The 24305-nt window shown below is 51.6% G+C and overlaps 1 protein-coding gene across 3 annotated transcripts in view; it reads left to right on the forward strand.

The window, feature by feature from the left end:
• The window catches only part of Olfm1 (olfactomedin 1), a 37392-nt gene extending 15921 nt beyond the window's left edge, over positions 1–21471 (forward strand). For 2 of the 3 annotated variants that reach the window (XM_052181962.1, XM_052181961.1), the window contains exons 3-6: positions 3993–4148; positions 5958–6177; positions 13242–13348; positions 19792–21471. In XM_052181962.1, the coding sequence (XP_052037922.1) occupies positions 3993–4148; positions 5958–6177; positions 13242–13348; positions 19792–20466 (1158 nt within the window). In that variant the 3' untranslated portion in view covers positions 20467–21471. Of the gene's footprint in view, positions 1–3992; positions 4149–5438; positions 5765–5957; positions 6178–13241; positions 13349–19791 lie in introns of those variants that run through there. The other variant, XM_052181963.1, reaches the window with a different exon arrangement.
• Positions 21472–24305: the final 2834 nt, after the last annotated feature.

The raw sequence follows: 24305 nt of genomic DNA on the forward strand, positions 1-24305 counted from the left end.
CTCTGAGCGATGCTCAGAGTCTGGTCCAAAGGCTCCGCAGTGGTGCCAGGCAAACCGTGGGCTGCAGGTCCCTTCAAGCAGGCTCTCCATGGGGATGTCTCTGTCCCACCTGGGGAATCGCTCCCCCCCAAGCCCCGTGGATGCACCTAGAGGTTGTTTCCTAACATGAGGCCAGCACTGCGTCTAATGCACACATTGAGTCTTATTTTGCTTCATCGTCACAAGACCTGAGCAGCACTGGTGGTCACTCCTCAGATTGATGTCCCCAGGCTGCACAGCTGGCTGGAAAGGGAGATGGTCCAAGTCGTGGAACCGATATTGTCCTGTTGGGTTCTGTTTCTTGCTAAGAGTTCCTATAGGCTCTCCTCCAGGGACCCCAGATCCTGCAGCAGACTTACTATTACAGGTCCCTCGGGTGCTACCACGGAGAGAAGGGAAAATGAGAGGCTTTTCCATCCTGCCCATCCCCCTCTCCCAAGAAAAGATGCCCCCAGGGCATGAACCCTTCTTACCCAGAGACAGTATGGTTACATGTTTCACACACGCACGCACACACACACACACACACACACACACACACCAGGAAACTGGAGTTTTCCTTACTGATTAGCTTTGGACTTTTCAAGCCCTCCCCTGTGTGAGATCTGCAGGGTGTGGTGTCCTCTATAACTTGAAGAGCAGCCCTGGGAACAAATCATCTTTGCAAAGGCAAAATGGCTTTGGAGCCCATCTTGACCCCTGCCAGGACCCAGCCTTCCCGGCTAGAGCTGCACTACAGCTGGACTCCCACCACCGTGGGCGGACTCAGCTGCTGAGGCGGGAAGCAGCCTGGGCATTGGGGTGACTCCCAGGTGGTCACCAGTCCCTGTGTGGAAGAGACCTGGGACCTTATTTCCGTGGTTGTGTTACCTATGAGGCTGGCTCCCCACAGAGGGGCGGAGTGTGTGTTGGTTTCCCTGCCTGTTTTGCCACCTTTAGCCACCAGAGTAAATCGCTTGAAAAGAGTTCAAGTGAAATATATTTAACAGATCCCGTGGTCATTTATTTACACCAAACTAGACAGGAGCCTAATTGAGCCTTTAATTATTCAGAACTGTAGCAGAGGGGTGGGGCTGGGGGTACTGAGGCCCAAGCCAAGGGACCCTGGGAAAAGGGCGAAGCTGGAAAATGGTTCCAGAAAGCTCTAGGGGCCCCTGAGAACGAGGCCGCACGGCTCTCCTCGCTGCCTATGCAGGCCACAGTTTTGCTGCTTAAAAATTTAAAGCCCCATTTCACGCCGCGCAGACTCTATTTTGGGAGGGCCTGCGCACTGGCTGGAGAGGCGCTTCATTTTCTGCGCCTGCCAGCACGGATGAGCCAAGCCTGCTCTGCTGTCCGTGCGCTAAGGCTGGGCCTGGTCAACACGCCTCCTTTCTCTTCTACTTTGCTTTTCTCCTGCCTGTGGGGCAGGGCCCAGCCTGGCACCTGCCATCTTGTGCAGCAGCAGAGAAGGCTCTGGATTCCTTGGGTCCCTTTGCACCCTGGGACTGGTTCTGCCACCATTGGGTTTCCTGTTAGATCCACTTGATTGCACAGCAGGTCAGGTCCCAGGCCCTGAAGTCTCCAGTTTGGTCCAATCAGAGGCCTTGCTGAGGATTGTGCCGGCGTGCTTGAGCAACCCCTCCAGGGTCTGATGGCAGAGGAGGGGGTGAGGCTAGCACCAGGATGGAACTGTGTCCTCTGAAGAACACAGGATCTGGGTCTGAGGGCAGAGGCTCTGTAGTCCCAGACCTTGATCTGGCTGTGTGATGAGGCCAAGTTTCTTAACTTGTGAGCTGGCCTATCTGTGTTGGCACGTGGGACTCAGAACGGCTTATCCCCCAGGGTTTTATGAAGATCAAATGAGATAAATAACACAGCTGGCTCAGGCCAGTCCTTACTTACATGAGCAATAAACATTAGCAGTTAGTCGTTCCAGGTTGGGGGGGGGGGCAGGTGTGTAGCTGCTGTGCCTGTCCCCTCCCTCCCCGACTTCATGGCACTTGCTGCCAAGACTATCCCATAACCTTGTGACCTTGAATGTGCTGGTTGGCTTCTGGAGACACTGCTGGAAGCAGGAGTGTGTGGATGTGGGTTTCCCCAGAAGGTTAAAATATAGATGTCGCCCATGTTCTGTTGTAGAAGACTTAGCTGGATGGTTGGCCAGAATGTACGGTCAGACTTGGGTTTATCTTAGAGCAACCAAGCTGTCTGACATCTTTGACATCTTTAAGGTTTGTGTTATTGTTGTTTTGCTTTTGTTTGTAATGTTAAGGCTAATCTTTACATTTGAAAATTCCATAAAAGTATTGGTTCCTGGTAGGAAGGACAAAAATCTCCCACCCACCCTGTACGGTCCTGTGTTGGACTGAGCCCATTCCCACACGGAATCCTGCCCACTGCTTGTCTTGCTGACTTTTGAGCTCTGTTCTTGTTGTTGGTGTCAAATCTCCGAGGAAGAGGCTTTGGCTGCACAGGTCTCCTGCACTGGTGGGCCTTATTCTGGGTTCAGGTGCGGATGAGGTCCCCACTTTCACCTTCCAAAATGCCAATGTTGTTCCCAAATCGTTCAGTGTCCTGTGAGCTCATCCCAGAAGGCTCCTTGGGGACAATGGCATTTGGACCGGGCCTCAAAGGGTGGACAAGAACAAATGACCTCTTTTCCCACAAGAAGCACTGTAGCCATTCACAGGGGCATCAAGAGGCCAGGGAGGCCAGGCAGCAAGAGCAGCTCGATTAGAGAGAGCATCTAAGAAAAGGGAGCAGAGTCCCAGTCAGCCCCTCGCTAGGCTGTTCTATACATTGAAATGTGATGGTGAATGTGTGTGTGTTGCTTTCTGCTCCTAACATCTCATCCGGTTATAAGTGCTGAGATGGGCGATCTCTTCCCTTGGCCATTGAGAAGGCTTCTGGTCTCTCTTCCATTTTACTCCACTTACTAGTCTGAAGGATTTGTAGTGGGAGATGAGAACCCTCCTGACACTGTTCTGACCACTGTGCAGTGAAGCCACGCCTCTCTCCCAAGGACTTTGTTCCTAGGAGGGGAGGAAAAAAAAAAACAAATCAGCAAGAAGACCTGGCATTCAGGAAGCACCTTCCTTGCTGGTAATTGGATTAGATTCTGAGAAAATGACCCAACCCACTGCGGCATCCCCGCCCCCCTCGCCCCTGGTGAGCATACATTCTCACGTAAGCCATAGCCAGTTTCCTGAAAATGAAATGTGCTGGCAGGTGGCCGCACCAAAACTGTTTTTCTTTGCCGCTCTCTGGAATCGTGCTGAATAATAGAGTCCCATCTCGAGGCTACACCCCATTCAACAATGCCCGTAAGGATGTAAAACAGCGATTCTTCATTTGCTGGGTGATTGATTCCCGACTCTGCGTTCTGAATGTGCGTGTTTGCCGAGCAGTCATCTGCCTATGATATTGTGGGGGTGATGGATGGTGTGTGCGGTGGGGGAAAGGCTCGGCACAGAGCCTGGAATGGCTCTCTAGCCCTTCCTTCCTCGAGGAAAACACCAAGGCTGTCAGTGAGGACACTCCAGGAGACTGGGGGAGGGGGGATTCACACCCTGGGCAGCTTGGCATCGCTCTGGGTTCATCTCTTGCTGCGAGCACTTGCCTAACGCTGCCAGTCACTCCCAACATAGAGTGGAAACAGGCCCCACCCGTAACCATAGAGAAGAATGACCCCCAGCCCCGTGCCCGGAGCTCCCTCCCTGGTCTGTCCGCGCACCCCACTGGCAGTGTCTCCTGGAAGAGGATGGGGAATGTTTACCCAGCCAATCCGCACTGTTTGGGGAGTTCTTGGTCCTAATGGCCTGATGCTGGTGATTAACTGGTAGATCACGCTCAGACCACTCGTGGCTCCAGGGCGGTGCCGTGGGAAAGGTCAGCCTGGCTGAGGAGCAGACAGAGGAGACCGGCTGACATCTGCTGCAGCTCTTGCCTTGAACCTGTTACCCTCTTGACAGGTGCAAAACATGTCTCAATCCATAGAAGTCTTGGACAGGCGGACTCAGAGAGACCTGCAGTACGTGGAGAAGATGGAGAACCAGATGAAAGGCCTGGAGACCAAGTTCAGGCAGGTGGAGGAGAGCCATAAACAGCATCTGGCCAGGCAGTTCAAGGTACGCGGCCCTCGGCTCTCTCCCTCTTCCCCTCCTCTCCCCTCCTCTCCCCCTCCCTTCTTCCCCACAGAGGTAGTGCTCGGGGTCCAGGGAGCAGGGCAAGCATTGTTCACTGACTTGCTAACATGCGTCACTCTGGGAGTAGAGAGACCACCCACTCTGTCTACCTCGGTCAGCCCCCTTGTCACATCCTGGCCCCCTCTCCTTCCTCATCAGCCGGTAGGAAACAGGGGTCCCAAGCCCCCTGCTCCTCTAGCCGAGGTATATTAGCTGGGCAGGGTACCATTAGAGGCCCTCGGCGTTCCGTTCTACAGCAGCTGCAGGTAAATCACATTAGCCGAGGATTAGCTTAATTGATTAGAGCCATTTCTGGGCCCTGATCACTCAGGGCGGTTTTTCACTTCTGACCTAATTTAGCTGTGACAAGGCACACTGTAGATGCAGCTGTGTTAAGTGTTCTGCGTCTCCGTGTGACCCTGGCCGTTAAAAGCTCCCTTCCTTTGACCTGAAATTATATAGACATATGTACAAGTATGCATATATACATGGCTCTCCGGTAGGACTGCGCTGGGGATTATCTGCCACCTTAATTAAGGTGTTCATGCATGTTAATTAGGAACCAAGCCCAGATGTAAATGAACAGGTCAAATTACACGGCCGCTTGGCTGGAAACTGCTGCTTCTCAGGCTAACGTTATCCTTTGACGCACCCCCCCCCCCCACGTGAAGCAGAAACTAATCCTCCTTTTAAAAGCGGTACATTAGGTAGGCAAAATGGCAAGCTAATGAAGTTATAAATCTGTGTTATAAATAAAATAATAGCAGGCGGATCCCATTGAGGCAAAATAAGCCTCGATTCTTGTCCCAGGCAGGGAGACACTGCCTGCCCCTTTGCCATCATGACTTACAGACCAAAAAGAGTTTGATTCTGTCCTGGCCAGCATCTGTCCTCCCGTGCTCAACAGACTGTGAAGACAGACATGTCTTCAGTGAAGTGAGGTAGCTCCCCTTGGAGAGTGTGATCCACAGAGCATCCTCTGAGATCCAAAGTTGGGGTCTCTGAGACTCTGGGACAGCAAGAACAAGCCCTTGCCTTTTACGCTGTAGTCACTGCATGAAGGTATCTCAGCAGAAACCAGGAGGGAATCCCATCACCATCTGAGTAACTTGTTTTCCTATGATTAAAGTGTGATTTTTCTTAAGTGACCATGCAAATAAATGTCTTTTAATGGCTGTTTGAGGCAGGCTAGTGAGCTAGCTTTTCAACGGTGTTTCATTTTCTTGCTTGCAGGGCTAACTTAAAGAGTTTTTTCAATGCGCCAGTGACTGAAGAAGCAGTCCCCCATGTAACCATGAGAGAGCCAGAGAGCTTTTTGCACCATGCATTTTTACGATTCTTTTCCAGTCCTTAGCGCCATTTCACTAAGGAACCTTGAATCCAGCCAGGATCCTCCTTTTGCATGCGACTCTAGATGCATCCCATGAATAGTTTGAACCCTTGTCAATGCACTTTTTGAAAAAGAAAGAAAAAAAAACAAAACAAACAAACCACAAACTTTGTGTATGTGACCTAAAGCATGTAACTTTAAGATGCTGCATTCTCAACTGACAAATAAAGGCCTTTCCCAAATATTGTGGTGTTCTGAGGACTGTTTAATACGCTCTCCTGACTCACTGGGACCCAATAACTGACGGATTGCTAGAACGGGAGTATGCACACCTTCCCTCCCATAGGGAGAAGCCAGGCCAAGGCAGGGTATTTCAAGTTTTTGCATGCATCGCACTGAACCAGCTTATTTTAACCTTGCAGGCAATAAAAGCGAAAATGGATGAACTTAGGCCTTTGATTCCTGTGTTGGAAGAGTACAAGGCCGATGCCAAATTGGTATTGCAGTTTAAGGAGGAGGTCCAGAATCTGACGTCAGTGCTTAACGAGCTGCAAGAGGAAATTGGCGCCTATGACTACGATGAACTTCAGAGCAGAGTGTCCAATCTTGAAGAAAGGCTCCGTGCATGCATGCAAAAACTAGGTAGGCCCAGCACCCTGCCGGTGTGGCACTGTCTGGCCCGACTCTGCCACACACGCAGGTGTAGGGAGCGATGCTGAAGCCACGGTGCCCGCCTGGCCTCAACAGGTGATGGCTGCATCAGGATTTCTGGGTAGGGCCACCCAGAGAGAGCAGCAGGAAGCGCAGGCAGCACCCTCCCCAGGGCATCACCCATGTGCAAGCCCATGCCAGGGCCAGTTCTAGATCCCACTGAATCTAAGGTTTGGGAAAAAAATATGACATTAGATGCCACATGCTGTTGGGTGTGTGCATAGGTGTGAGTGCTTAATACGCATGTGTGTGGTCCGTGCATGTGTTTTTAGGATAGATTTAAAGGGCCGGAAACACATCTCCAACAAGGTTAAGAAGAGAATTGATAAGACACCTTAAGACAATATATCAGGTTTAGTTGGAATTAAAAACAGGGTACAGCTTCAGGTTATGTATGGGCAGAGCAAGTGCCTCCCTCCCCCGTCGGAGGCCTGGGTGGAGCGAAGCTGTTTGCCTCCCTCTCAGACTCATGTTCCCAGACAGTCCTGAGGTGGGGGAGGGCATCTGGGTTCTGATTACCTAGGGGCTTTGGCCATATTGCATGTGTGAATGTTCAGGGTCATTTTTAAATTGTACATATTGCATCATGATACCAGCGTCAACATTACCCCATAGAGCCTGACCACTCGTTTGTTTTTCTAGTGTGTACATATTAGGGTGACTTTGCTTCCAGGAAGATTTCTGGGGCCTCTGTGTGATGCTCTGACTCAGGCCTTCCTTCATCCATCCCTTACAAGTTTAAAATATCCCAAAGAACAAACAACCTTTCTTAAATCATGGCATGGACCAAATAAATGGTTCTGTTGCAGAGAAAACACTAGACCCTGGGTTCAGTACCCAGAACTCGTGTAAAAAGAACCCTAGTGTGAGGAAGGGGAGACAGGCATGTCTTAGGGCTTGCGGGCCAGCCAAGGGGCTCACTTGAGAGGTAATATGGTGAGAAACCCTCTCAAGGTGGCTAGCTCCCGAGAAATGATACCTAAGGTTGTCTTCTGGCCTCCATAGGAGCTCATGCAGACATGTGTGCCTCCTCACAGACCAACACACAAACACAGATCCTTGGTGTTAGATGACAAATGAGAACATTCACTAGACAAGTAGTCTTGTGACTTCCAGGTGATTCTTAATGGCTGCTCCTGGCTTGTCCTCAGCAGATGTGTAAAGTTTGGGGCTCACAGGCCTGATGAGCTGGGGAGCTATGCTGGGCACTGGGGACTAATTGTTTTGAAGAGACACTTGTAGGGCCACCAAGGAATCCTGTCCCATGTGTATTCTTCTGTGTCTCATGAAACCCATGACCCATGATGGCCGGGGCTGAAGCATCAGTTAGCCTGTGTGTGGGTCTGGATGAGAGCCTCCTCCTTTGCCTACGCAAGTTTTCCAGGCGTACCTAGGGGGTGGTACTGAGGAACAGGCTATGGGTCCTCTCCAGTCTTCCCTTAGCTTGCCATCATGGCCTTTCTCCCAGCCTTCCCAGTCAAGCACTTAGATGTCTCTGAAGAGCCCAGAGGCTGGTTTGCCATTTATTCCCCCAAAATGCTGTTTCCCCTCCCAGGTGACCAGGCTGGGTGTCATACTTCAAAGAAACCAAGAGAATCCAGATGGAGACCATGGTGGGACATTACTAAGGCTGCCAAGCTAGTGGGCCTTTGGGAGAGGGGGGCAGTGCACACGACTCTCCAGGTTATCCTAGGCAAGCCAGACTTCCCATCTGTCCTCAGCCTATCTTTAGCAGTCTCGTGAATTTACCTTATGGCTAGGATCTTGGGGCTTTCACGTGGCTGCCCTTGGGCTGTTAAGGCATGTCATTTGGGAATGAAGAAAGCTAATCCCACCCTGGGATGCACCAATGGAGTCACCTGAAGGGCTTCAGTAATCGTGTACTTGAAAGAGAAATAACAGCATGGGGTAGGATAGTGAGGTCTGAGCCCCCAGTCTGGGCAGCTCTGAGGTCCCAAGCTATAAAATAGTGAAAGTAGCAAGAGCCACTCAACAGTAGTGCCTTTCCCAGGTCCTCACCGCCATCCTCCATTGCAGTGGGTCCTGATTTGCAGCACAAGGGTACAGAGAATCCTTGGGCCCTAGGGTCACTATGAGAATGTGTCAATATTGTACATGTCACCAGCTCTGCACTCCCTGGCTCGGAGGAGCTGGGGGTATGATAGATCAGTAAGTGGGTGGGTGGGAAAGTTTAGGTGGGGAGAGGAAATAACCGGAAGGATAAAGGGACAGAGAGAGGCAGAGCTGATGGTAGATGCACAGACAGGTAGAGGATTGGCCAATGGCTGGGTGATGGCTCGGTAGAGAAGCAGCTGATAGAAATGGATGACAGATGGTTGACTGATGGGTCTATAGATGGGTTTAGCATCCCAGCCAGGTCCTGGAGTTGGAAACATCTTCTTCTGGACTGAGCTTAGGCATAACATGTCTTGGGTCTTTTCTGGGAAGTGCAATCCCCTAGAGCAAGTCTTGTCCACAGGCAGGAGAGAGGCAGTGCTCCCCAGAACCCTGGAGGCTGCTTAGAGGATGCTGCAAGGTCGGATCCCAACAGCTCACCTGGGTAAGGCCAGGACTTGGGCCTCAGCACAGGCTGCTCAATGCAGCTGCTCCCCAGACTTAGGCCACACTGGCACTGCAGGCTTCCTTGGTCACGGTTGCCAAGGAGGACCAGCTGGCTTAAATGACTTCCCTGTCATACTATCCTGGCACAGATGCCAAGGGCTCCCTGGTGGGATTTTTTTTCTTTCTGCAGGTAGGTTGGAAGACCCCAGACATCTAGGGCCAACCCAGGGGGAAGAGTGCTTTTACTCTACTGAAAATATGTCTTAGTAAAGCTTGCGGCTTCCACTTAAAAGTTGCCTGCCAGCCAGGTGAGCACCCAACATCTGCGCTAGTAGGATTCTACAAGCAGGTTCCTGCTCTGGTCGGGTTCCCTGGCTACCATCCTGTGTTGTGCTGTGAGCTCCTATATACTCTTCAAGGGAAATCAAAAGACACCCTCCTAACACTTGAGATGCCAGAGTCAACAGGCGAAGGCAGGCCACCACTAGCAGGGGCAATTAACGTAGTGACCCTCAGAGCTCTGTGATGACTCCCAGGTGGGAGAGTTACGGGCGATTTGACAGTGGAAGCCCAAGGGATGAGAACCCAGGAGGCCTGCAGCCTACAGCCCCTATTGGACGAGGTCTGTCTAGTCCTTTTCATCTGAAAGGCGGCCCACTAGAGGCCTGGTCTTTCCTGGCTAGGGCAGGATGATGGAGAGAGGGGAGATGGATAGGGAGAGGGGAGAGAGGACTCGTGGATAGTGCTCTCGGCCTGCTGCCGGCTGTGGGTCTGCCCCCGGCCTGGGCTGGGGCTCTTGCCTGTCACTTGGTCTGTCCCCAGCCTACAGACTTCCTCCCACAAGGCTCTTCTCTAGTTTCAGGGTTAAACTCTGAAAATGGAGGCCAAGGCCTGTCGGAGGACACAGACCTCACCCAGCCTCCCAGATACACTCATCCTGACCCAAGCTTTGAGATGGTCCAGGTTACCCTCAGCCTGGCATCTTCCCAGGAAGTGCACAAAGCATATGGCTTGCCTAGTTTCCAGCTTGGCCAGGCATCTCCATCCCAATACCCTCCCACCTGGGCTCCATTCCTCCAGCAGGCCTCTTCCACTCCCCCACCCCCACCCCACCCCCATCTATCTTAAGTGTGTGACAGGAAAGGGGCACTTTCTAGAACTGAGAGTGCCAAGATCCTGCCAAGCCTCTGCCATGGACTCCTTTAGATTCTGTCAGTTGGAGAGGTCTTGGCAGAACTAGTGTGGACAGGGAACCAAAAATAACTCCCTGACTCAAGGAGATCAGGCAGCCTCCAGCCCCATGGGCCCTGGGAACTGTGCCTGCCCCAGCAGCTTAGAGAGCAGGAGCCACGGTAGCCACACCTCCCTACCCTCCTCAGCACTGAAGCACCGGGAGGCTGACTGCTCAGTGACTGTGCACGTAGCAGATGGCTGGGTGTGGCTGGCAGGCTGGACCCGAGGGGCATCCTTCCTGTAGAACTCAGACATGGATCTCTGTCACTTCTGAGATAGTGAAAGGAAAGGTTCAGATGGGTGGACGGTGGTGGGATTGTTCAAGGCCGCCCCAGACCTGGCTGAGAGCAAAGTCCTGCCCCCTGCACATTCCCATCTGAACCCACGGTGGAATGGTTGAGCAATCCGACGTGTTCTGAAGGGCCTGTGCTGCGCACCCATGCTAGTGTGCTTTTCTGAGGCGCTGCTGGTAACCAAAACCAACATGGGGGACTTTGCTCCCCTGAGGCTCACCGTCCTGAGCCCAGCACATGTCAGGAGGCTGTACTCAGGAGGCTCTTAGAGAACTAAGTCGTCGCTTTGTTTTGTGAGGAAGGAGGGGGAGCGGAGAGACATCTTACCTGGAGCAGCAAGCCCTGGGTGCTTTTGTTGGCAACCGCAGGAAATGCGGGGTCTAGCCAAGGTCACGGGTGATGCGGGTGGGATAAAGACGTCTTCAGGGCCTCAGCCTGTGTCTGGGCCTGGCCCTAGAAGCTGGGTGGGAAGGTGAGCCACTGTTCTAGAGTGGGACTACACTAAACCCAGCCACGGAGGCAGGGAAGGCCAGGACCAGGGCCAGGCATCCAAGCTGAGGCGGGCATCTGCCTGGCACTTCTGCCATGTCCAGCTGATGCACAGGAAGATGTCAGGTTTCTTCAGAAGAATGTCCAACCAGGAAGGGACCTCCAATGGATTTGGGACAGATCTAGTGTGAGTTGGTATCTCGGAAAATCTTGTGTGTGGTTAAGTCATCTGTCGACTACAAGCACTGCATGCATTGGGTGGTGAAGATAGCTTCCACATGGCCTCCAGCCATGACAACTGTGCGTGCTGATTCCTTTGAACCTTAACTTCCAGACAGCTCAGAGAGCATGTCTCCAGGATGGGCAGGAGACCTTCCATGAGAAATTGCAGGGATCAGTGCTCTGTGGATGATGGGTCTCGATGGCAGAACGGGGTCTGGGAAGAGAACTTGGAGAGAGGTTGCCTGCTGTTGGCTGCTTCAGTTCCCACCCATTTTAGAGGGAGCCTGGTCTCCTGGCAACCCAAGACCCACCTGCTAAGTTAACAGGAACAAAGGAAGAAAAACTAGGAGTGAGGGGTAGAGTCTAGCCTGGCCCATGGCTTTCCCTGCCTCTACAGGAAGTTCACTTGAACTTCAGAACGCATACCGGTGTGCAAGTGGGTAAGAGCATTTATGGTTGCGTGTGTGTGTGTGTGTGTGTGTGTGTGTGTGTGTGTGTGTGTGTGTGTATGTATGTATGTATGTATGTATGTATGCTTGTGTGTGTGTGTGTGTGTGTGTGATGCTGGTCATAGCACTCACGGAAAGGAAATTTTTCTACAGACCCATCAGGATCCTCACTTCCGGCTGCTGTCGACACGGCTCGACCTTAGCCTCTCCCCATGCCCTTCTTTTTCCTTTCCCTTCCCTTGGTGTCTCCTCCAAGCCCAGGGCTTGGGCAGGGAAGGGCAGTGTGAACAGAGGCCAAGTGGGCATGTTCTGTGCTCAGCGATATACCCTTTAAACCCTTGTGCTCCAGACCTCCGTGAAGCCCCGAGCCCCAGTAGAAAGTGTCGGTGTGGGAAAACCCAAGTTCTTCCTAGAGGGGGCTGTGCCTTTGAGGAAGGGATAGGAGAATGGGCACAGTATGGTACTCCCTCTCCCAGTCTGGGCAGGGGTACCAGGGCTGGGGCACTGGCAGGAATCCAGGCCTGGAGTGTCTTTCTTCTGTATAAGGTTTTTTTTTTAATCTTGTTGAGCCCCCTGCTGTCCAGAGTCTCCTCTTTGCTGGCTCTTAGGCCAAGCCAAGCTGTTCTTTCCAGCCTTGTGCAATGCCACTGTGAAGATGCCCACCCTCCTGCGGGCTTGAGGGGATGGTGCTGAGTGTGGGAACAGGGTGAGCTGCACCCTCCCTGGGGCCTGCCCTGCCCTGTTCACTGTAGGATTATCTCTGCTTCCCTGTGGTCTCAAGTTAAGCCTCTCACAATCCTGCCTAAGCAACTGGATCTTCTCTGAACTTTGCAGACTGTGTGTGTGTGTGCTGATGTGGTCCTGGAAGGGTGTCCTATAGACGGGAGGTGGGGGCACACTCAAGCCTGACCTCCTGGAACAATAAGGAGGAGTCCTATTCATCAGGCTCAAGAAAGGGGTCCACAGCCACAGGGTGGCAAGGGAGTGGCAAACTAAGGCAAGGATGCTGGGTCACAGCCTCAGCACCTCCTGAATGACCAAGCTGTAGCTCTGAGGCTATCTCTGGCCATCCGTGAGGTAGGAGGCATGCAGAGGTCACACTCAAGTTCTCATAGAGCTTGATGCCCCAATCCCAGCCCTCTTGAGAGCATGGAAACCACACACACACACACACACACACCAGCAGGACGCCAACAAGCCTCCACCCACCTCTACCAGGGGCCTGGTTCCAAGACAGACACATGCACAGGACAGATGCTCCCACAGTGTGGGGTGCTGTTGTGGGCTGTTAGGATTGTCTTTCTGTTTGGGGACATGCATCCTGCCTGGGTCCAGGGTTCTAAGTCCCCACCCACCATGCTGGCTGAGTGCTTTATTCCAGCGGCCAGAGACCACTGAGTCCTTTGCTCCGTTTCCTAGAGAAGACTAAGGAAACCTTGTTGAGGGCAGCTCTCACTGGTCATCGGGCCGTCCCGGCCTTTTGCTTACAAGGAGTCGTGAGGTCCTGGAGGGCAGCCACTCCTGTGTGCCCTGCTGAGGCTACCCACGGTTGCTCTCTAGAGGAGGGGGGTGGCTCTTCGAGGGCCAACAGTGGGACCTGTGTAGGTGACATCATGAGCTGCTGGGCTTCAGATCTGGATGGGAAGAGGAAGAAGCATCTGTCCTCCAAGCCTAGCTGTGCCATGGGGGGAGGGGGCCGAGGCTCTCCATGGCCTATTGGCCCTCACCTATGTGCGCTCTGTTCCAGCCTGCGGGAAGCTGACAGGCATAAGTGACCCGGTGACTGTCAAGACCTCTGGCTCAAGGTTTGGGTCCTGGATGACAGACCCGCTGGCCCCAGAAGGTGATAACCGGGTAAGTGTCCCCGAAGCTCTTACATGTATCTGTCCCCCACCTAGTGCCAGCCATGTCTACCTTCCAGGGGGAGAACTCCAGGGGATGTGGACTAGATAGGGGCCCGAGTCTCCCAAAGGCTGCTGCTGAGGAAAGCTGGTGGAAGCCCCCAGGCCGACACGAGCGACAGGCAGTGGGATGGGGAGGCTGTCCATTCGAGCGCAGTGGTGGCAGTGAGGGGAACAGCGGTAGCTCTGGCCTGTGGCTGATCAGGTGCCCAGGCATCTGCTGTGCTGACCGCTCCGGGCGGTTCCCATCACAGCCTCTGCTTCGGGGATGGAATTTATTAGGCCTTTCTTGTTTTAACGACAGCTGATTTGTACTCATTTGCCATTCCTTTCATGGCTGATAGAAGCTCTGTGTTCCCTTTTGATTCCGAGAAGAGGCTGGGTTCCTTTTTCCTGGGTGTTTCCCCCTGGGCAAACCTCAGAAAAGAAAAATGAGCCAGCCGCCCTTTTTTTTTTTTTTTTTTTCCTCCTTCTTTGGAACTGGGCTGTGGTCTCTGCCCTTTTAGGAACTGGGCATGGGGAGTCAGAGGCTGGGAAGCCCCCTTGAATGGAGGAGGCTTTAAGGAGCAGTCGGGGTCTCCAGGAAACTCCCACAGACATGGAAGAGAAGCTGCGCTTCTGGGAGTCCTTTGATGCCATCCAGTGCTAATCCCAGCAGCCAGGATGAGCCTCCCGGGGTCCAGGTGCTTCTCCCAAATGCTCTCATCATAGGAGGTTTGCAGGAGAGTGGACAGCCATGCTCAGAACTGGATGCGCCTCCCCAGCCCAGAGGAAGCAGCCTGAAATCCGAGATGCTCTAAGCCTTCTCACTTCTCTCCATGAGCGAGACTGGGCACAAATAGAAACATGGGGCGACTGGGGCCGGCGAAAGACCCTCTAACCATGGCTTTATAGACCAGCGCCACCAAGGGCCCAGCTCCTCCAAGTGACAGACAGCTTGGGAGGGCTGGCCTGGCTGCCCAGAGGATACAGTAGGGTCAGGGCCGTGTGGGCACAAGCTGTTCTCACACTGTTTTCTGGATCATGGCAGTAATATACACTTTCTCAACCTTCTAGTTTATTTTCTGTTGCTTGTGATAAAACACTTTGACAGAAAGCAACTTAGGAAGGAAAGGTTGTTTTTTGTATTATATTTCCTGGTCACATTCATCAATGGAGGAAGTCAGGGCAGGAACTCGAGCAGAGACCCAAAGGTAAACCTGTTTGCTATTCCCTAAGCCTCACCTCTGAATAAGGAACTTGCCCGCGGGCAAATTACAGGAGGAACCACAGATGAGGCTAACCATGGCTTATGCCTAGCTAACTTTCTAACATAGCTCAGGACCACTGCACAGGGGATAGTCCCGCCCACAGTGGGATGAGCCCTCCTGTTAGTCAAGGCAATCAAAACGGCCCTTCCAGGCATGCCCATAGATCAACCTAATAAACACAGTGACTCAACCGAGACTCTTTATTCAGCTGATTTTAGGTTAGGTCAGGTTGACCATTAGGGGACACTTAGGTTGTGATTGTACCCAGGTCCTGTCAGAAAAACTTAACCTCTGCATAAAGTCTGGTTAGGAACACCCCATTACTACATATGTGGATGGCATGATAGGGAGAAAGAGGACCAAGACAGAAGATGCCTAGGAAGTCCAGACCAGCATGCCAGGCTCTACCCAACCATGCCATGTCTACTTACCAGCTCTGGATTGCAGAGAGTGATATAGTTACATCTGTGCAGACACACACACACACATACACACACACTGCTCTCTATACACCTTCTAGCACCAGCACCTCCTTCCAGGCTTCTGAGAGACTGTTAACCACGACTCAGTGTAAATGGGTCAGTCCTATCCATGGTCCTCAGAGGCCGGTACGTGGTGTCACTGTATCTGTGAGATTCTGGACTGAGGCTTCGGATGCCACCCACCAAGGACCTCTCCCCACAGCACAGAGCAGGAAAATCACCATCAACCCCACTCTGGCTAGCCAAGGCCAAGAGGGGTACTCAAGTCTGGAGCCTTCTGACATTTTATATATGTGTGTGTGTGTGTGTGTGTATGTGTGTGTGTGTGTGTATATATATATATATATATATATATATATATATATATATATATATATATATACATATATATATGTATATATGCGCCTCAGCCTCTAGGATGCGAGGCATAGCAAAAGTGTAGGCTCACAAAGTTGTCAGAACACCCATGGGTGCTGTGACAATTAGTGCCTATTTTCTGCTTCGTGACTGCCTTCCAGGAGAGGAGGCTCTGGTGACAGTCAGAGTGGCTAGAGGAGGGGCCTTCATGAGGGCTGACAGCAGGGAAGAGGCAGGGTGCTGGCTGGCTGGCTGGCAGCAGGCACACAGTATTGGGTGCTGCTCTGGGCACGCTGGTCTCTAACCATTCTGAACCACGTGCTCCCAGCCTGCTAAGTGCACGTCGCCTCGTTCAGCCATTGATCAACACCAACAGTGTTTGTTTTATTTGCTTTTTTCCAATCTCCCATTTACTTTTGATCACATACACACGGGAGACCAATAACTCGCCACACACACACACACACACACACAAAGAAAAAGAAAGAGAACGAGGAGAAACTGATGTTGGCTTTAGAGCAGGCAGGCCCCCATGGAGGATGGGGTGAAACAGAGGGGAGGATCTCATGGGACCCACAAGGAGGCCTCAGGAAGCTGCAGGGACAAAGCCCCAGAGTCGGTCGGTGTGTGCTGAGGAACGACGCTGAGCCGGCTCAGTGCCCACTGCCTCTGTGTAAACTGTTAGAACAATGTTGATTAGCTTGGGACACCTTTGTGTGGTCTCTCCTCTAACAAACACCAGCTGTGTAAGGTGCTGTGCAAAGGAACCTTACTCAGCAGTGAGCCACAGACCCTCAGCCCCCAACGAAGGCACTGCCCTTTACCCCAGCCTTAGAAGTGGGAAGAGCTTGCAGGGAAGCTGTATTTCTTGTGTGCAGGACGCATACACCCTACCACTCCACCCACCTCCAGGCCCCGGAGTTCAGAGACTTCACTCTGGATTCTCAGGCTCACAGTCCACGTGGACTAGAACACTCTGACAGAGCTGTGTCCCACCCACCTCCCTTTCTGCTCCCAACTGGTTCCCCACCTCAGGAATCCAGTGTATTTTACACAAGCTGTCAGAAAGGGGGCTTGGACTGTGCTCCCACTGCCCCAGGAGGCTCGTGTTCAAAAGGGTGGCCTACTCCTCAGACGCTCCTTAGCTCTGTGCTCAAAGGCTCTTTCCCCTCATCTAAACAGCATCAAACCCAGCAGATGATCCTTAGAACAGAGGGTGGAATTATCCAGAATGCTTTAGATTACACAGATCTACTGGTGCCTGCAGCTCTGTCTGCTAGCAGCTTAGACATCCTTTCTAATCCTTTCTCAGTGGGAGTAGGGACTGGGACATTCCTGGGGTGGCTGGCATCCCGCCACTTCCTCCTAGCCTCCCACTGAGGCTCTCTCCACCCCTTCAGTAACTGCTCCCTTTAGAACATGGTTTCCAAGGCTGAATTCCTTGATGTTAGCAGTTTCGGGAGGACACTTGTCAGATGCTTGCCAAGCCAGAGAGAAGAGCAAAACTAAAGCCCTGTTACTAAGACGGTCCCTTAAATAGCATCACCCAACACCTTGACTGCACCTTAAGATGCTGGTTAGAGCCCTGGCAGCTCTGCCCTGGTCCCCCTCCTAGCTGAAAAGGAACTGAACTTAGTTAAGTAGCCTCTGTTTTCATGTCTGAACATGGTGAGACTTACAGCAGAGGTATAACGTGTGCAGAAGAGCTCAGGGAGCCCCTCAAAGCCTCAGGGACCTCCAAGCAGGCAAGCCCTTGACATCCATCAAAGGAGAGAATGATGGGGTAAGACAGATGTTAATTCTGAGGCAGAAAAATAAGAGTCGCTCAGAATCAAGCACAGATGTTAGAAGGACGCCTCTGAGTGCTGGGCAGCAGCTACAGATGTGATGTGGGGACTTAGAAACTACTAAATCTGTTAACCAAGTTAAGATATGGCGTTAGGATATGCCAACATATGCCTTTTTCTTGGCTATAGAGTTCATTCTCCGAAGATCAGACTTTTCACAGGTCCACTCTGCAGCTCAAGAAGGGCAATACGAGAGATAAGACATAGATCAAAGGAATCTTTGTTCAGACATGGGTCGCAGTGGAGTTGGACTTGAAGCGCGTTCACAAGCCATTTTAACAGTGTCACTTGTGAAGTTACTTAAAAACGGGAGTGTGTGTATCTCTTTTTTAGGCGGTCTGGTCAGTTATGCCAAAATTCTTAGGGTCAGCTCTTAAGAGACAGAAATCAGGACCAGAAGAGTGAAGGTGGGGTGGCTTTTCATCCACTGGTCCCCTCTATGTCCTAAGTAGCTGTCCTACATCAAAAGCAGATCCACTGGTGCATAGGCTCCTATAAGACACTTGTGTCCCCTAAGTAACGTCAAATGGTGAGGGGACCCTGACACCCTCAACTCTGCCCTCTACCGTTAGCCCAGCATCCTTGAGTCTAGTTGGAATGAACCATTGATCCTTCTAGAGGACATGAGAGCCACATTTCTGGGGTCACTTCTTAGAGACAACACTAGCCTTGGAAAGGACAGAAAACAAAGGCATTTCAGAGTGGAGGTCACAACACCGAGGCGGAAGAACAGCCCTGTGGAAATGGGGCTTATTCCCATGAGGCTTTGGGCCTCTAGCCATGTGTCTCTCTTCTGTCGAATGGCCCATGCCCCAAGCAGCCTCCACAGCCTGTAGTCAAAAATTCAGCCTCTGGAGTCCACTTTCCTAAAGTAACCCAGTTTGTGTTTTCAGAAAGCAGTTGGGTCCTGTGTCTGATTTGCCAGTGTATAGAGAAGAGACTGCTTAAAAATCCTTAGAAATTGGATATTGGTATCATCTTGTTATACACTAGACCCAAGAAACACAGAAACCAATCACTAGCTTCGTGCCATGGAGGGCCCACTCCAAAGCTCTTAGGAGGGACTTGCTTCATAGGTGGGCAGGGAGGGCTGTGGAAGGAGGTTAAAGCAGAGGCTGCAAAGGGATGGAGAGACCAAGGGGTTATCTGTATGTGTCCTGATATCTCCATCCTAATCCATGACCCATATCGCTGATGGATGGTCTGAGACAGACTCAGGATAACACAGCCTCAGACAGAGACCCTGTTGTTGCTGTTGGTGTTTTTAATCTCATTAAAAACAAAAGGCACATCTGCCGCCTAGCATCTGATCAATGTCTCAGGAACCAAGCCTGAGAGCTGCTGTCACAGCCCTAATCCCGCTCAGCTTCCGCAGCTCTCTGTGGATAAAGCAGCTGTCTTAAAGCCCGGCAGGCAGCGTTGCCGGGCCTCTCTCCTGACCCCGCCCCGTTCTCATCTGCTCCAAATTTGCTTCAAGATGCCTAAACGTTTTTGTTCCAAGTCTAGATGGTTCTCAGGTTAACTGACATGCAAGCCGTTATCAGAAATCACTTTCTTTGTAACCCTTCAAACTCAGGTGGAGGCTGAGTTTGTTACTTGGGAGATTTCCATGGCTGGGAGGCCCACATACCAGTCTGAGAAGTGCCTTCACTAGATTAGGAGATGAAAAATTGCCCCTACAGCAAACCAAAGCCCGGGTTAATTACCTTCCTCCCTCTCCTTCCCTCCCTCCCTCCCTCTCTGCCTCCCTCCCTTCCTCCCTCCCTCCCTCTGTCTCTCTCTGTCTCTCTGTCTGTCTCTCTTTCTCTGTCTCTCTTTGTCTCTCTGTCACACACACACACACCAGCAGACACAGTGACTCAGACTATATATCAGTAACAGCTGGTGAAGTGGAGAGGACTCACTCACAGCGTCCCATCGCACACTGGAAGATGGTTCTTCCCAGTAACCTTGAGAGACAGTTGTCCTTGCAGACAGAAGCTCCCCAGTGTGTGAGCATCTACCTAGCATCTGTGCCCTCTGCAACGCTGACTCCAGCGTTGAGTCCCCGAGTTGACGACACTCCTTTCTCCCAAGCCCTTGGCCAAGATCCAACAGTAAGCAAAACCATGTGACCATTATCCTATAACATGGTGCTATCCCAAGTAGTGAGGGCTCCATCTGGAGACCTGGGGGGGGGGGGTCCCGTACTACCCACTGTTGTATATTACATAGACTGGCATAGACTGGCTTGGGACTGTGTATGTAGGAGAGCCCTGACTGCCTGTCCCCACATCTGTCCCTCCACTGTGTTCCACTCTTCCCAGGGATAGGAAAGTAGCCCTGAGTAGAGACCAGGGGGAGTCCAGTGTTCACGAGGTAGGATAGGATGCTCTAAAGTCGTCAACTTCCAGATCCTTCCATCTTAAGTTCCCACACACCCCTGCTGTGGGACATTAACCATGTCTGTTCTCCCCACAGGTCTGGTACATGGATGGTTACCACAACAACCGCTTTGTCCGTGAGTACAAGTCCATGGTGGACTTCATGAACACGGACAATTTTACCTCGCACCGCCTCCCACATCCCTGGTCGGGCACGGGCCAGGTGGTCTACAATGGCTCCATCTATTTCAACAAATTCCAGAGTCACATTATCATTAGGTTTGACCTGAAGACCGAGACGATCCTGAAGACACGCAGCTTGGACTACGCCGGCTACAACAACATGTACCACTACGCCTGGGGTGGCCACTCGGACATCGACCTCATGGTGGACGAGAATGGGCTCTGGGCTGTCTATGCCACGAACCAGAACGCGGGCAACATTGTCATCAGCAAGCTGGATCCCGTCTCACTGCAGATCCTCCAGACCTGGAACACCAGCTACCCCAAGCGCAGCGCCGGTGAGGCCTTCATCATCTGTGGCACCCTCTACGTCACCAATGGTTATTCAGGGGGCACCAAGGTCCACTATGCCTACCAAACCAACGCCTCGACCTACGAGTACATTGACATCCCCTTCCAGAACAAATACTCTCACATCTCCATGCTGGACTACAACCCTAAAGACCGCGCGCTGTACGCCTGGAACAACGGCCATCAGACCCTCTACAATGTCACCCTCTTCCATGTCATCCGCTCCGATGAGTTGTAGCTCCCGCTTTTCCAGAAGCCAAGGGTCCAAGTCCTCACCACGAGGACATTTCCATGAAACAGCTGCCAAATGATTCCAAGAATACTAACAGTCCTGATTTTGAGAAATCAGCGCAATTTTGACGCCAAGAGATGGTGTCCTCTCTGTGTTCCTCCTACTCATGCAGGTGGGCCACAGATTTCAGAAGAAACCGCCATGTATGTGGATGGAACTGCAGCCCAAGGCTCCTTGGCTGTCCCCATCCCACCCCCATTCCTCTCTGATCCAATAACTCATAGAAGCAAGGCGATGACTGTTGGCCCCTCTCACCCAAGAACAACCCACTGTTAGGATTGCATGGACATTTCCTTAGGTTGTGCCCAGCGAGATGATGTGATGGCCATTCTCCCCACCCAGAGCCCCCAGCCCCCGTGGCGCTCGGTGTGGGCTGCTTCAGCCCACATGTATCGCAGCTGCCTTTTTCTTGACCATGTTGTTGTCTCTTAGATTAACTGTGCTGAGACTCCCGGTAGCTCATGGACCTGTGTCTAGTACTTTCCCGAAGCGATGGTGGGTGTGCGTAGAGTGAAGTTGCTGTACCCACGTTGTTGAACTTGCGTACCCTGTAGCTAGATCGTGAGGTGTCCGTCTGTTATCCCCCAAGGTGGTAACTCCGTGTGTTCAATTTATGCAATGAATGTTGTCATGCAATGCTGTAGTTTGGATTGATAAGTGGATGGTTTCTGTTTCTAAAAAGAAAAAAAAAATCAGTGTTCGCCCTTATAGGAGACATAGTCAAGTTCATGTTGATAATAACCCAGTGGAATTCTTCTCTTGTCGAGTTATCTGAATTGTGTAACCGTGGATGGGAAGGACGCATCGTGGGAAACTTCTGTTTCCTACAGGAAGGAACTCCCCAAGGGCAGCCATGTGTGGAAAGATCGTTTTTTAAAGAAATAAATAAGTCAAAGAGGGCAACTTTGTACTGTTCAGTTATCTAAGGAACAATAAAGATATTAGGAGATATCCTCGCTTTGCTTATTGTTTGTGGCAGGAGGGACATACATGACGGGCAACCCCGGGCGTCGTAGCTACCCTCCAGATCGTGAGAACTCAGAAGGGAGAGAGGACAGTGGACCGCAAAGCCAGAAAATGCTTGTAGTTCCCCCCACTTCAGGCTGCCCCAGGGGCTCTCACCCTTCACTGACTCTTCTTCCCTGGAGCAGGCACCTGCCCAGGTCACACGGCTCTGGTGTCACCATTGGTCTATACCAGCCGAGACCCCACTAGTGCTGATCAATCCATGAAGGTGAACCCACCCCACGTCCAACCCAGCCTTTCACCAATTTCACAGATTTAGGGAGGAGGTGCCCCGAGACCCCAAGATATGTATATCTTACCACTTCCAAAGGACTCAACATGCAGATAGCATCCTAGAACACCCAAGTGGACCTGAGGTTCTTGTAGAACAAGTCACAGTTTCAGGTCAGAAGCCTTTCTAGAATGTCCTGGAGCTTAATGGAGGGAAGTGATGGCATGAGAGGGGTTCTCCCCATGCACGGAAGCACACCTGGCCTCAGATCTGACAGGTGGTTGCTGCCTATGTTCTTCCTGTGGGTTCGGTGTGATAACTATCTTCTCTCGCTTCACCTCCACAGTTGGGCATCTGTCACCCTCCTCAGGGTGGACAGTGGGGACATGGGTCAGGCTATGTGTTCCCCAATCAGAGAGCAAACCAGTGTCCCACATTCCCATCCATGTCCTGGGACAGCAGCTGCTTGGTCCCCAAGCAAGACATCAGTGGCACTCAGGACAAGCTGATACCCGTGATGTATAGTTGTGCTATAGAGCTGAGAATCTGAGGATGTGTAAGGACAGACAACAGTGTTGTGCTCACACAGAAATTTGCATCACTTCCATGATGAGCAACTAGGAACAAAGTAGCTGTGGACATTTGGGGACTGTCCAGCTTGGGCATACTAGACACTCTTATCATCTGGGCCTTGACAATAGTTAGAGCCACAGGACAACGTTGGGAAGGGGTCTGTGAGGGTGCTAAGCAGAGATCAGACAGGCAACTCCAAGGACCACAACCTGGATCCCAGTCCCCTTCCTCAGTGGGCTGCTGATACTGATGGCCTGTCTGGTGTGTCCAGCCTTTTGACATTTTGACACAATGTTAGCTACAAAGTTCAAGATACAAAAAGAAAATTGCAAAAATATCTCTTAATGTTTAAAGTAAATTTGTGATTGTGTTTTGGCCACATTCATAGCTGTTCTCCGTTGAACTCAACCTGCAGGTTGGACTGCTTTCTATAAGAGACAGGGCCTGCTCTGGCCTTCTCTCACTGGGATCACCAGGTCCAGGGCTCTAGCAAGCCCCTGACCACCTCCCTTCTGGCCTCCCACCACTACATAAACATCTTAGAGGCCTCCCCTCCTCCACACCTGCTAGAGAATCTTCCTCCCACGGGCTCTGCATCCTCCTGTGGCCAATCTCATCCAACATATTCTGGGATCTGAGAGAAGTAGTTCAAGTATCCAAAATAGGTGAGTCTCCAAATGCAAACCAAAAGGGAAGGGAAAGGGAAGGGAAGGGAAGGGAAGGGAAGGGAAGGGAAGGGAAGGGAAGGGAAGGGAAGGGAAGGGAAGGGAAGGGAAGGGAAGGGAAGGGAAGGGAAGGGAAGAAGGGAAGGGAAGGGAAGGGAAGGGAAGGGAAGGGAAGGGAAGGGAAGGGAAGGGAAGGGAAGGAGAGAGAGAAAGAGAGAGGGGGGGGGAACAAAAGAAAAAAGAAGAAAGGAGAAATCTTCTCTTGCTTTGTCTTCTGCCTAGAAGCTCGCAGTGAGGTGAGCTGGAATAAGGAGAGAAGAGAGGGTGGTCTGGAGAAAGCTACTCCTTAATTACAGTCAACTGCAAGGCCTCCCAAGCAAGTCTCGGCTGAGGCCGCAGCATGGAGGAGCTTCCGATTAAAACCTCCAGAGGCAGGAGGCATTTTCATACATGCATGCTCACGAATCATCTTGGGTGGGGCAGCATGCAGAACCCCACCCGCATGAGACACATCGGGTGCTCGTTCATCTAAAAGCCCAAGTTTCAGTGAAGTGATCACTCAAGCTGCGAGGCCTCTCCCCAGCCCCGATTTGACAGAGTCTTGTATTCACACCATCAGCTGGAGCCTTGATCACGGACAGTAACTGTGGGCTGAATTCCATGTAATTTCTCCTTAATGACACAGTTTCTAAAAATCAGAAGTAAGCAATTGCCCATTTGTGAGTCACCAGAAGACAAAATAAGGACATGACGAGGCCACATGGATTTGCTGTCCCAGACAGTGTTTGCTAGGGAAAATAATGCTAGGAGATTAAATACCTAAGAAAAAATGGCTTCATCTAGAGAGCAAATAAAACAACCCCTTGCCACTAAATCTCCCGGATTCCAATAACTGGACATATCAGCCAGTAGCCTAGCGTCCGTGGACGAATTTTCTTTATTAAAAGTTTGGCCTGGAATCAAAATCCTGCCGTTCTTTGAGATGCTCAGAGATCAGAGCATGAAACTCTGGGTTCTGTTTGCAGATGGGCAAGGCGTTTCCCCAATCTCTACAGGGGTTCTGTCCCATAGCAAGCCTGTGCCTAGTCAATGGGAAGCAGCAATGGGAATCGTGATGCTCCCACCAGCCTTGGACAGGGACAGCCTAGGCACTCCTCTAGGGCAGAGATTAAGCAGGCTATCAGACAATTGGTTGTATTTACTGCAAACATCCATGTCTTACACTTATTTCTTAAGGAATGGCTCCCACTTAGTTGTGGAATCTCTAAAGCGTCGATGGTCTTAACACAGCACAGGGGCCTGCCTATCTC

This window comes from Apodemus sylvaticus, chromosome 5 (assembly GCF_947179515.1).
Source record: "Apodemus sylvaticus chromosome 5, mApoSyl1.1, whole genome shotgun sequence".
Classification (NCBI taxonomy): Eukaryota; Metazoa; Chordata; class Mammalia; order Rodentia; family Muridae; genus Apodemus; species Apodemus sylvaticus.